At 37.3% G+C, this 14,678-nt stretch overlaps 1 protein-coding gene across 1 annotated transcript in view; it reads right to left on the reverse strand.

Annotated features, from left to right (window-relative positions):
• Positions 1 to 14,678, reverse strand: part of lgr4 (leucine-rich repeat containing G protein-coupled receptor 4) — a 132,065-nt gene that overhangs the window by 22,768 nt on the left and 94,619 nt on the right. The window contains exons 6-11 of the mRNA XM_072592700.1: positions 13,717 to 13,788; positions 12,896 to 12,964; positions 7,212 to 7,283; positions 7,046 to 7,117; positions 2,913 to 2,984; positions 1,165 to 1,230 (exon numbers count right to left, since the gene is read on the reverse strand). Of these exons, the coding sequence (XP_072448801.1) occupies positions 1,165 to 1,230; positions 2,913 to 2,984; positions 7,046 to 7,117; positions 7,212 to 7,283; positions 12,896 to 12,964; positions 13,717 to 13,788 (423 nt within the window). The remainder of the gene's footprint in view (positions 1 to 1,164; positions 1,231 to 2,912; positions 2,985 to 7,045; positions 7,118 to 7,211; positions 7,284 to 12,895; positions 12,965 to 13,716; positions 13,789 to 14,678) is intronic.

Consider the following 14,678-nt stretch of genomic DNA (forward strand, 5'->3'; position numbering starts at 1 on the left):
GTGGTACACCATGCAAAAAAAGTATTTTGGTAGATTTTTGCAATATTACGTTTCCAATTCTTTGTCACAGTTTATTATGCATTCAAAAACTCAATGTTATTTGGTCATTCATATATTCTTACAGCTTTGCTCTCATCATTATTTCGTTCAAGCATTTTTCCATGTGTAGTTGATCATGTACTTGATTTGGTTTGGCTCATGGAAAACTTGCTACACAGCGAAACTAAAAGCTACTTCAACTATATTACAAATGTTAATATTTGATGCTGCATTTGAAATTACAAGTGAACCTTTATTCTTAAAAAAAAAATGCTGAAACACAACTCCATTAGTTTGTCAAACCCCCGGGCAGTGTCAATAAAATTCAGAGTTTACATCCAGAATCAGTAATTATTTAATGATTCAAAAGCCAAAAAGTATCTTCACAGTAACAATGAGGATTTTGTTATTCTTAAAACACAAAGTATTGTAGGTACAGTTGAAGGTACTGTACCATCAATTTACAGGGTAACTCAAATTCCACTATGGCAAACTGTGCAACTGAATTCAATAAATTGGTATCAAAGATGTGCAGGTTAGGTGGATTGGCCATGCTAAATTGCCCTGTAGTGTCCAGATATATACAGAGACCCATAGGGGTGAGGGACTGGGTCTGGGTGGGATAACCTCTTTCTGCATTATTGGGATTCTAAGATTCTATGAAAGCAAAGTACTGGAAAAACTCAGATCTGGCAATAGCCATGGAGAGGGGAACAGAGTTAACGTTTCAACTTGATTACCACTCTTCTGGAGAACTCAGTAAGCCTCATGGGCTAGTTCAAGTGACCATAAAAGTGGCCAAACTAGATCACCTATGTTCCTCAAAGAAGGAACTTGTGTCTATACTTGGTCTTGTTCTCCTATGATGCTAGCCCCAAATTATTGACTGACACCTTAATACCCTGAGAGAAAATGGAACGTTGGGTAATAAACACTTCTTGTCTCTGTCTCTCATAAATCAAGAACGAAGACTTGAAAAAAAAAATTACAGCATTTTTCATTTTATTCCCTTCACAATCATTTGGTTACTGTAATCATGGGCTTGGAAAGATAAAACCTAAGTTTTGGGATTGTTAATAATAGCAGAATGAATTTGCATTTATAATTTTTAAAACATAAACTTACATTTCTTCCAATGCTGAGCAACCCTGGAAACTTGGCAGTTCCTCTATCTGATTATATGACAAATCCCTGTGAAGAATAACATATTATGCAATGAAAAGGCTTGAAAAAATACACATATTTCCAATTATTGCAAGTCAAATCCAATTTGGGAATGAAGTATAAAAAATCAGAACTTTCAGCAAAGTCCAATATTTGCTTCATAGTTCAGGAAAACTTGGATCAAGTTTTCAATTCTTAACTACATACAGAAAGTGCTGGGAATTCGCAGTTCCTCAGGGAGTATCAGTTAGAAGGAAACAAGAGTTAACATTTTAAGTAGATTTTGTATCAGACTGAAGTGTTAACAATTTCTCTTTTTTAAAAGTCTTTCTATAGACACTGACTGATCTGTTCAGTATTTTCATCTTTTTCTGTTTCTTTGCTTCAGATTTCCAACAAGTTGTTTGATTTTGTCTCAGGTCATAGATGTTGGGAGTTACTCTTGCATCATCCCGAACTATTTTCTTAATAGCTTTTCTCAGCTTTGTAATTGTCTCTCTCTTTGTCAAGAGCAGGGTGATAAGGCAGGTCCGCACTCTGCCTTAGCTGGAATGGGAATCAAACATGAAATATTGACATTATTCTGAACCACACACAAACCAAGCTACTCAAGCTCTGAAAAACATTCTTGCTAAATAACTATGCAAATTCTTTTTTATTTCAAAAGTAAAATATTACACAATAAAGTGGTATACTGTTATTGAGTTACTGAACACAAAACAGTCACTAATGTGGATGACTTACCTACTTGCTAGCTCAGTTATCCACATGAACAAACTGGGATATGAAAAGCATCTAACTTTTGGGTGGTCACCTAAACACCTTCAAATTCTGTTCTACACAGTATGCACATTTAGATTACTCCATGACACAAAGAGGCAAATTGTTCAGCTCCTCCTTGACAAAATGAGACACTGAAAACTCAACATCAAAACTCTGCTCTGTAACCATAGCAATTATTAGACAATCTTGGCTTTCATGGCTACTGTTAGCTCATAACACCCAAGCTCTCATTAATTCTTGTTGCAAACTTATACCATTTAAGAGTTTTACATTCATAGTTTATATTTTGAAATTGGTATGAAACTACGTAAAAAATTGATTAGGCTACAGCTAGAGTAATGTGTCCCATTCTGAAATCCACATTATAAATGAGGGATGTGATTGCACTGCAGAAGAGATTTAACAGGATGTTGCTGGGCTGGAAGTTTTTAAATTAGGAAGAGAAATTAGATATACTGGAGTTGTTTTCCTTGGAGCAGAGGAGGCTAAGTGGGGACACAATTGAGATATATAACATTATGGAGGACATACACAGGGGAAAGACATGAAGATATTTTTCCCTGTAGTGGAGTAATCACTGACCAGAGGACATCGATTCAAGAAAAAGGGGAGGAGATGTGAGGAAATGTATTTTTCACCTAGAGGGTGGTGGGAATCTGGAAATCACTGCGTGTAAGGGTGGTAGAGACAAAAACCCTCAAAACATTGTAAGCATTCAAATATGCAGTTGCGATGCCAAGTCACACAAGGCTATGGCCAAGCGTTGGAAATCAGAATAGTTAGGTTTTTGTTTTTGATGGGCCAAAGGGCTTCTTTCTATGCTGTACATTCCTACGACTCTAAAAGTAGCAAAATAAACATACTAAAATGATTTAACTTATACAATGTTATCTTGCTTTTCAAAGGATGATGGAAGCCAAACTTACAAAAATCTGAGCATCTTCAGTTGTTGGCACAAGTCAGTCGGGATTTTGTTTATTCTGGTTCCTGTCAAGGTGCTGAATCATAGAAATATACCAAAATAAATATGTTAATATGGTATTTCATTATAATTATGCAACTTGATATGAGCATTCCAGAGAATCAAAATATTGATATTTTAGTCTTTAAGGTCTTTTTGAATAATTTGATCATTATTAAAATTAGTTCACTGTTCACTCATAAATACTATTTGTTTATACATGGAGAATACAGGAATGACAGGTACACTTTTGTTGTCTATGGTACATTGAAATCGTAAATAAAAAATGTTAAAGAGGAAATCAAAATTTCTATTGATGCTGTAAAGTCTTCAAATTAAAAGATTTCAAATGGTAACAAATTGGGTGCTATCAAAGACTTATGTACTTCGTCAGATTGTTCCTCATACCCTTATAACAGCTATTTAAATTCAATAGCAATTTTCAAGTACTGAAATATTGCAAAGTGCTTCACAGGCATATTATAACACCAAGTATGACAATGAAACTCACAAGGAGATTTTGTTAAGACCACGAGAGAGGTCAAAGAGAGGCTTTATGGAGTGTCTGAAGGGGTAAAAAATGAGGTAAAGTAATGAGGAAAACATATTACAGAGCATACAGCCTAGGCAACTGAATGTGTGACCATCACTGACGCAGCAATTACAATTGGGTGTGCAAAAGAGGCCAGAATTAGAGGAATGCAGATATCTCAGAGGGTTGTGGTGCTAGAGGAGTTGCACAGGTCACAGAGGTGTCTGAATGGTCTAGATCTGATTTGCTTTTGTAGTCATAGTATTGCATCAGATGCACTTAGGTTTTTGGTCAATTATGATCTCCAGAATATTGTTAGTGATGAAACTTTTGATTTGATTTATTTATTGTCTCATGTACCTAAGTACACCGAAAAAATTTGATTATGAACAGTACAGGCAGATCATATCAAGCAAGGACATACAGATCACAGGGTGAAATAAAACTAGACAGAGGCATACAAGTTAAATTGCACAGGTGTGCGCTAGGCAAGATCAATATTAGCAAGGTTTGCATTTTTTGAAGTTAGAGTCCATTCATCAGTCTGATAATGGCAGGGAAGAAGCTGATGCGTGTTCATGCTTCTGTATTTTTTGCCTGACGGACATGGTTGTAGGACAGCTTTGCCAGGGTGTAAATAGAGTCCACGGATGGAAGGTTGGCTTCCATGGTGGTCTGGGCTGTGCACACAACCTTTGTAGTGTCTTATGGTCCTGGGTAACACAGATACCATACTAGGCAGTTATGCACCCAGACAGTGTGCTTTCAATGGTGCACCTGTAGAAGTTGGTGAGGGACCTCATGGACATGTCACATTTCTTGAGCCACCTGAGGAAGAGGAGGCATTATTATGCCTTCTTGCCTGCCACATCTATATGGAACGTTCAGGATAGGTTGTCAATTTTCGTCACTCCCAGCAACCTGACAATGTCCATCCCCTCAATCTCAGCATTGTTGATGTAAATAGGGGTTTGTTCTCCTGTCTTCTTCCTGAAGTCAATGTTCAGTTCTTTAGTTTTGCCAATGTCCAGAGAGAAGTTGTTCTCATTGCACCATGTTACCGAGCCCTCTATCTCTGTTCTATATTCTGACTCGCCATTGTCTGATCTCTGACCTACCACGGTGGTGTCATCAACAAATCTGTAGATGGCGTTCATTCAGAATTTAGCAACACAGTCATGGTTGTATAATGAGTACAGTAGAGGGCTGAGAAAACATCCCGGGGTGGGGGGGGTTTCCAGTGTGAATGTTACGATTGAGGAGGTGCAGTTGAAGACAGTAATGTGCTGAACTTTGGAGGAAGTCACGATCTCTTATTTGTAGATGGTGTTGCATGGCATTTGAAAGATACGAATGCTATTTATCAACCCAAGCTCAAATGTTGTTGAGGCCTTTCCGCATGGGACTTCCTGGTGAGATGAGCAATTCTGGGTAAAATGAACATTGTGCAATTATTAGTGAGGAGTTTCACTTTGACTTCATGTGGAGAGGTAGCTGATTAAATGCTAGGTTGAGTGGCACTTGTCTCCAGTCAGGTAGAGTGAACTTCTTTCTGGCAGCATTACTTGTGTCCAATTTCTCATACTCTAAGCAGATATGCAACTCACATCATGCATGGAGTTGATTATAAGCAATTTGGTTAGACTCCCTAACATACAAAATTAAAATTTTTAAAAAAGTATATTACATATATATATATTTTTTAAAACTTATTTCTCTTTTCACCTTAAGATTCATCCACATGAAGAGGATTCAACTCTCAGATGTGCTTAAAAATGGTTTAACAACCCAGATGCATAATAAGAATTTTAACAATGTTCTTCTTTTGATCACTATCTTGCACCTATTTTTCCTAGCAACCATTCATTAACCACCGAAATCATTTTCTTCTCATTGACCAACAACACCCTTCAACTTTGAGAAGTTTGTCAGGTCTCCTCCTAACTTCCTTGTGAAAGAAACAGTGACCCCAGTTTAATCAGGTTTTAATCTTCCATAGTCCTCCATCCTTTGGATTATTTTAGTGAATTTCTTGTTACATGACAATCTAACAGCTGAAAATGGACACAATTTTGTGCCTACAGCTTAAATGGAAAAAAAAGTCGCACATATTATCTATTACTGCTTTAGCTGAGAGAATGATTCTGGGGCATTTTTAATCCCATATTAGCAATCACTCTGGTTTAACATTTATTAGATCAGTTTATAATAATGGCAGTAGCACAGTAATTGTTATTTGCAAAGCAACTTCAACACATTGGAAAAACATGTAAAAAGAATCAAGATATACATGATCCCACACCAACATTTGTTAATACTTAAGTAAACAGATACTATATTTTACAAGTATCTACAGAATGACAGGTTAGTTCATACAAAGCTTATAATCTAATTTTTGGCATCAGAACACACAGGTAGCAACACTTAATGTTTACTTTTTTAAAAGACCTGTCTATTTTTGGAGTAGTCTTTATAATTAGCTTTATAAAGGTGCTTTATAATTAGCTAATTTGAACCTAAAGAGTGAATGGGATAAAAAAAAGCATTCAGATTTGCCATTAAGTGGATTGTCAACAATCTTTTATAATCATTCAGTTTCACAGAACCCCTACAGTGTGGAAACAGGCTCTTCGGCCAAACAAATCCACATCTATCCTCCAAAAAGTAATGCACCCAAACCCATTCCCCTGTATTTACCCCTGACTAATATACTTAATCTGCACATCCCTGAATACTATGGACAATTTAGCACTGCCAATTTACCTAAGCTGCACATCTTTGGATTGTGGGAGGAAACCAGAGCACCCAGAGGAAACCCATGCAGGTAGGGAGAGAATGTGCAAAACTCCACACAGACAGTTGCCTGAGGCTGGATTTGACCCCGGGTCCTGGTGCTGAGAGGCAGCAGTGCTAACCAATGAGTCACTATGCTGCCCCAAACTGTTAGCTTAGCAGCTTCAGAGTTAGCAAATGAGTTAAAATGATGAGAAATGCCAAATGCCTAAACTTCAGACTGTGTTCAGTTTACAGATCTTCCTTTGATACAGTAATAACAGGCAACCTCAGAACGCCAGGAGATGAGGCATGCGGAGATCAAAGATTCCCACTACTCACTGCAATGCAACAAACCATAACTATATGGATGTCTGGTGAGGAGAAGATTGTCTTGAGCTGCACTACTTCTGCTAAGTATCTGAAATCTAGTCCAATGATTAGATTTTAAAAAGCATCCTGAAACTGAAAATATGCATGGTAGCCGTTGATAAGATGGTCAAGGCTATACAGGGTATTTGCAGAATCTTCCAAACTTGACAGTTCAGCCCAAATTCTTTACTCCTTTGCTTTTGTATCCAAATACTTTTGCTGCATCATCAGTCACAGTCTTTCAACTCCCAAGTTCTAATCTCTGAAATTCCTTTTCTAAGATGCTATTTCCCCTCCCTTTCTTTTTAAAAAAATCCCTCACCTTTCAAGTCATCATTGAGAGACCAGTAGCCCTTCATAAATCATGTCCATATTTGACATCAATATACTCAATTTTGTACAAATCCAAATTTTGTACTTACAGAGATTGGAGTTCAGACAAGTTTTGAAAAGCTGAAATCCCCACAGAAGAGATTGGGTTATCATACAGATGTCTGAAACATAAGACAAAGGTCAGTTAACCATCAGGATAAGAGCATGAACCAAAAACGTAAATGGAAGTTACTCCATGGGGAGAATTCTACTTACACAGTCCGAAGCAAAGGATTCCCACTGAAAGCTTTATCTGGAATTATTGCAATGTTGTTACTGTGGAAACCACTGCACAAAGAAGCAAAACACCGATCAGTTTTAAGCTCATTAAAGTCAAAACAAAATGCTATGCCAAATATTTGACAGTCTCCAATTTCTAGCTGATTGCATTTCATAATTTGGACAAACAGTTTTCTCTTGCTTTTGTTTGACAGGTAAAGTGAACCATAAAACTGACAATTTTGTTTAATTCGGTAATACGATCTGTTTTCAACTCTACATTTTGGTTTGATGTTTTAGGCCATCGTTTATCAGACAAACCTGTATTAAGGTTTAAGGGCAGTCCTGAAGTAAATCTGAAGGTAACATGTCAGATGGTAAAGACAACACAGGGAATACTTTCCTCAATCGGATCAGGTGTTGAATACAAGAGCAGAAATGTAATGCTGGAGCTACAGAAGATGCTGTTTAAGCCACGACTGGAGTTTTATGCACAATTCTGGTCATCACATTACAGAAAGAAAATCATTACTCTAAATAAAGTACAGAGAAGATTTCCAGGGCTTGAAAATTGCAAAATTGGATAAGTTAGGGTTGTTATTCCTCAGAATGGAGAAAACTGGAGGTGTATAAAACAATGAGGGGCTTGGATAGAGTAGACAGTGAAGACCTATTTCCCCAAGCAAAAATGTCAATGTCCAGGGGACACGGATTTGTGGCGATTGTTAGAAGGATTAGAGGACATGAGAGAAAAAAAATGTTTCACCTGGAGGATGGTGGGTATCTGAAATTTGCTGTCTAGTTTGGCAGTTGAGGCAGAAAGCTTCAACTCATTGAAAAGGAACCTGTGGATTACTACTTTGTTCAATCAGTGCATTCACAGTGGGCTGTATGGCTTCTTTCTGTTCTGTAATCTATCTATGATCTACAAGGGATAGGCACTAAATATTGACCCAGCTATCAACACCCATATTCCATGAATCAATAAGAAAAACAGTGGAATTGTCAGATAACAATGTAGACTAATTTGGTTTTCACCAAACTGTTATTTTCATAGTACAATGAAAACAAACACTTCTTTTCAGTCTGTCAGAGGTATGAGGGAATTTTCAGTCACAAAAATTGGATTGGTCAAACCTTAAATTAGTTATAAATGTAATGCTTAGCACACTCTTAGGTTTGTTTAAATTGTTCAACAGAATCTCAATTTTATGAGTCAGGATTGCAATATGGCTCATTTGCAATTGGTATAAGCTCAATATATTCATGCACAGGTACCAGTTCTTGGCAAGCCAAAGGATCTCATCCAGGCAATGCACCTCTTTTTGAGATAAACAAAAACATAGGAGACAAAGGTTCTCCTACTGCATTTGCTATGACAACACTGCGATGAAAATTAACTTTTCAACCTTTTCTCCTCTTGTATAACTTGTTGCTCCCTTTGAAATTTGGCGTTCTTGCATCTGTCCTGATAAGTGCACAATGATTAACTTGACAATGTCTCTGTTTACACAAATACTTCAAAGAATATTAAAGCAAATTATTTGTTTAGATGATGTTTTAAATATTGCCTGTTTGCGCTGACTTAGGACAGATTTTGCATTCAGTCATATGCACATGAGTTTGAGTGGAAACATGAATGGTGGTTGTAGCAGTAAAGTGGCAAGATATTTGATGGTCTGCAACTATAAGGTTGCGATACTTATGTTCGCCTTCACAACAGATATGAGATGTGGGCCATGCAGTCCGAATAGATGTAGTGACTGGTTCTTAGCAGGAATAAATCACATTGCAATACAGTAGTTGCAATTTTGAGTACAACTTTCCCCAGAACCACTGAATGTAGTTAAAGTGTCCAAAGGCACATTTCTCCAATTACTGGATTTTTTTTTGTTATTTCCAAAACTTTATGTAACCCATTGTTACAAATTAGTCTTCTTACGACACGAAATGATTTTTGTGTGGATTTCTGATATCAGTTTTGAATTTGTCAGTTTATTTTGCAGCTCACTAATCAGTTTTCTTAATCTTCTCATATAGTTTTCTAACCATGATTTGATCTAAATTGGAGAAAGGCCAATTTTGACGGTATTAGGCAAGAACTTTCGAAAGCTGATTGGAGGCAGCTGTTCGCAGGTAAAGAGACGGCTGGAAAATGGGAAGCCTTCAGAAATGAGATAACAAGAATCCAGAGAAAGTATATTCCTGTCAGGGTGAAAAGAAAGGCTGGTAGGTATAGGGAATGCTGGATGATTAAAGAAATTGAGGGTTTGGTTAAGAAAAAGGAGGAAGCACACGTCAGGTACAGACAGAATAGATCAAGTGAATCCTTAGAAGAGTATAAAGGAAGTAGGAGTATACTTAAGAGGGAAATCAGAAGGGCAAAAAGGGGACATGAGATAGCTTTGGCAAATAGAATTAAAGAGAATCCAAAGGATTTTACAAATATATTAAGGACAAAAGGGAGAGAATAGGGGCCCCTCAAAGATCAGCAAGGCGGCCTTTGTGTGGAGCCGCAGAAAATGGGGGAGATACTAAATGAATATTTTGCATCAGTATTTGCTGTGGAAAAGGATATGGAAGATATAGACTGTAGGGAAATAGATGGTGACATCTTGCAAGATATCCAGATTACAGAGGAGGAAGTGCTTGCTGTCTTGAAACAGGTAAAGGTGGAAAAATCCCCAGGACATGATCAGGTGTACCCGAGAACTCTGTAGGAAGCTAGAGAAATGATTGCTGGGCCTCTTGCTGAGATATTTGTATCATCGATAATCATGGGTGAGGTGCCGGAAGACTGGAGGTTGGCAAACATGGTGCCACTGTTTAAGAAGGGCGGTAAAGACAAGCCAGGGGACTATAGACCAGTGACCCGGTTGTTGGAGGGAATACTGGGGGACAGGATGTACATGTATTTGGAAAGGCAAGGACTGATTAGGGATAGTCAACATGGCTTTGTGTGTGGGAAAGCATGTCTCACAAACTTGATTGAGTTTTTTGAAGAAGTAACAGAGGATTGATAAGGGCAGAGCAGTAGATGTGATCTGTATAGACTCCAGTAAGGCGTTTGACAAGGTTCCCCATGGGAGACTGATTAGCAAGGTTAGATCTCATGGAAGACAGGGAGAACTAGCCATTTGGATACAGAACTGGCTCACAGGTAGAAGACTGGAGGTCTGTGACCAGTGGAGTGCCACAAGGATCGGTGCTGGTCCCTCTACTTTTTGTCATTTACGTAAATGATTTGGATGCGAGCAGAAGAGGTACAGTTAGTAAGTTTGCAGATGACACCAAAATTGGAGGTGTAGAGGACAGCGAAGAGGGTTACCTCAGATTACAACAGGATCTGGACCAGATGGGCCAATAGGCTGAGAAGTGGCAGATGGAGTTTAATTCAGATAAATGCGAGGTGCTGCATTTTGGGAAAGCAAATCTTAGCAGGACTTATACACTTAATGGTAAGGTCCTAGGGAGTTTTGCTGAACAGAGAGACCTTTGAATGCAGGTTCATAGTTCCTTGAAAGTGAAGTCACAAATAGACAGGATAGTGAAGATGGTGTTTGGTATGCTTTCCTTTGTTGGTCAGAGTATTGAGTACAGGAGTTGGGACGTCATGTTGCAGCTGTACAGGACATTGGTTAGGCCACTGTTGGAATATTGCATGCAGTTCTGGAAAGATGTTGTGAAACTTGAAAGGGTTCAGAAAAGATTTACAAGGATGTTGCCAGGATTGAAGGATTTGAGCTATAGGGAGAGGCTGAACAGGCTGGGTCAGTTTTCCCTGGAGCGTCAGAGGCTGAGGGGTGATCTTACAGAGGTTACAAATTATGAGGGGCATGGTTAGGGTAAATAGACAAAGTCTTTTCCTTGGGGTCAGGGAATCCAGAACTAGGGGGCATAGGTTTAGGGTGAGAGGGGAAAGATATAAATGAGACCTACGGGGCAACTTTTTCACACACAGGGTGTTACGTGTATGGAATGAGCTACCAGAGGAAGTGGTGGAGGCAGGTACAATTGCAACATTTAAGAGGCATTTGGATGGGTATATGAATAGCAAGGGTTTGGAGGGATATGGGCCGGGTGCTGGCAGGTGGGACTAGATTGGGTTGGGATATCTGGTCGGCATGGACGGGTTGGACCGAAGGGTCTGTTTCCATGCTGTACATCTCTATGACTCTATAATTGATAGTTTACATTGCTCTGACCAAAAATAAACTTGTGATAGGAAGCTGAATAGGTTCTTCCAAGTACAAGTTAGGAGGTTTGTTCTGATAATCACATGGATTCCGTACTTAGCATGCTAAAAGTTGGTTATATTGCAAATATTCTAACAGTCTTATTTTGTTAAAATAGCATGAACTCAAAACAGTAGTGCAACCAATGTATGAAAGAAATAATTTTAAACAGCTATGGGATTAAATGAATATGGGCAAAATGATTACATTAAATTTCTACTTAATCTGTATTCCGGTTACATTCAGCAACAATTATAAGCCAACATATTTTAATCCAAATATTTGTGACCAATAATTCTATAATTAGCATGTGAACTTCAATTAGAAAAAGGGTCTGATAGTCATTGTGAGGTCAACGCATTGTTAAATATTTCTGTAAGTTAATATAAGAAATAGGCAGCATACTCCCTAAAAATTCAGCTCAAAATTGATATTGACAGAATAAACATTTTCAATTGTAGCTGGACATCAACTTATCTATTACTTTTTATTCTTCTGGTGACAACAGAACAAAGAGCAAGTTCTGGCACATGGAAATAAAATTCTCAAGAAAGAACCATTTCTGAAGGGACAAAACTTGTTAAAGAACAAACTTGCACAACCTTGGCATGTCTCGAACTAGCTGAAAAACAGTACCTGCTTTGAGCACAGCAAGGTTCAGTGAACCACAAAGATGATAATGATCATCTATTTTAGTGACACTGGTTGACTTTTGGCGATGATGGTCTTAAGAACTCCCCCATTCTTCTGTGATGTGTAATGTGATTCTTTAAATGTAGCTGAGAACAGGCTTAGCCTCATCTTAACAGGCCTCACTTGAAAGTGGTATTTCTCAGTGCAGTGCTCCTTCTGAATTACCCTACAGTTTCAAACTAGATTGCATGCTTATCTTGCTGAAATGGGTCTTGAACCTGCAAATGTCTGACAGATAAAAATACTGCCGCCGATTGATCAGTTTTGCTTGTTAGTTTTCAATCTATAAAAGGAATTTTTATTTAGGGGAGTGCATCTCAATTGAGAAAGGATTTGAGCTGTCACTCTATAAACCTTAATGCTAATTCAACTGGAGTTGTACATTTTTCTTCTGTCAGTATTCCATGCTCAAGAGTAATGGGTAACAGCAGCATTATCTACCCCGACCCAGGGTTTCTTTCAGAGAAACTTTTAGGCACTAACAAGATATTTGAAAGACTGGGACTAAAAACTATCATCTGTGCACCATAATTCTTTCAGCTTTAATATAATTTAGCTCTGTTTCAACAAGGGTCACTCGAGATAGGAAGGAGTTTTTTTAAACTAAAACTTCTTAAGTGCAGCATTCAGGACTTCAGAAGCACTGAACTTTTTAATTCAACATGTAATTTTCCAAGGACTGAAAACAACTGTCACTGAAGACCACTGAGATCACTGAAACACTAAAAAATAAATACAGAAATTGTAACTCACAGCTCTTTCAGATTCCGAAGAGACTTTATAGCTTCAGGAAACTCCTTCAGATTGTTGTAATTCAAGTCCCTAATGAATAAATACATTAGCTAAACAGTCAGGTAATAACGTTTACTACTGCAAGCTTTGGGAACAATAGCTAACAAAGAAGAAAATCACTTGCAGACAAATTTTCACCAAGACAGACCTAGCATCAAAGGTTAACTTTCACCAATTTCAATTATTCCACGATACACAAATCATTATCCACTGTGTATATTAGATTTACAGTATACAGACAGGCCAAATACAGTCACGAGTCTAGTCCCTCCACAACTATTGTGCACAATTATAACTAGCTACAAGCTCGGGTTAGTACTTGCAAAGATTTTACAAAAAAAAATCAAACTGAAAACCAGGAAATAAGTGTAATTGGGAACATGAAAAGATGGTCACTTAAAAATCAGACAGGCAAAACTTCTTTGCAGAGTATTGAATTAAAAGTAAAAATATACATTAATATATAACTGAAGTGTAAGCAAATCTCTTTAGGAGATGTGGGATGGTATGAAATTTAAAAACCTAGATAATTGCACATGCAGTGTCGTGCCCCTTTCTACATACTACTACCAAAAGATCTAAAAATCATTAAGTAACAAGTTAATCCCAAATATCACTTCAAAGAAAACATTAGTTTCAGCAAAATTTGATTATATATTCAAATATGCTTAAACTGTATAGGCAGTTCAACTGCAGTTTAATTTCTCATTTAATTAATATGATTCAGACTTACGCTTAAGTGATGGTCATAAGTACAAAAAGGGAAAAAAAAATGTACTTACAGCGTCTCCAGATTATCAAGCCCATCAAAGCAATGTATATCTACTGTATCAATTTTATTATTGTGAAGATGTCTAGAGAAAAATGGATGAGAAAGAAAGCAGAAAGGATCGTGTCAGATGGAAAAAGGTTTCAGTATGTTGAAACTATTCGTTACGCATTAACAGAATGTTACAAATTACTTTATCACAAACCAAAACAAATTCTAAAACGTCCACATGCACAATAGTTACTTTGACGCACAAAATCTGGTGAGATAGTTAATATTTTCAGCCACTCAAAAAGGCAAGATTTCATAAACAGCAATTGGAATCAAGGACAATTCTATTTTTACTTTGTGATATTAGAAAAATTGCTGGCTAGGACACTGCAACTTACTGCTTTTCAATATTTACATGGGATTTTTATAACCATCTGAAGAGAAACAGGATGACAAGGTTGTAAGTACAACACCTGCCACAGTTAGTACTGTAATGGAGTAACTAAACCACGTAGATGCTTCGCACAATTAGTTGTACATATATACAGAAGCAGAAAATATTCATCAGATTAAAGATAATTCTAGGATAAACTCATTTTAAAACTCTTTCATTCACGTGATGTAATACCGCATAATAGAATTGGATAGCCATAATGAAGCATGCATACTTCAATGGCTAAGCTCAAACATGCAAAGTCACAAAGATAGAAGACTGGTCTGTGCAGTAGATACAGATGCAGATGTACAGCTACTTTTAACAATACATTTTGAAAAGAATACCACACATCGATTACTCCAGCTGAAGTACTTAACCGTCCAAAGCCTTAGGAACCTTATTTTTTCCAGTTTACAATACAGCTCTTAAACTTTAGTCATGCTTTAAAATTGTGTTCTATGTTAACCTTTTCTATTTTATGTATTGTTATGTCTACTTTCATTCATGTCATCTTAATACCAGACTTATTAACCCTTTTTCCAAAAAAC

The sequence above is a fragment of the Chiloscyllium punctatum genome, chromosome 22, assembly GCF_047496795.1.
Source record: "Chiloscyllium punctatum isolate Juve2018m chromosome 22, sChiPun1.3, whole genome shotgun sequence".
NCBI lineage: Eukaryota > Metazoa > Chordata > Chondrichthyes > Orectolobiformes > Hemiscylliidae > Chiloscyllium > Chiloscyllium punctatum.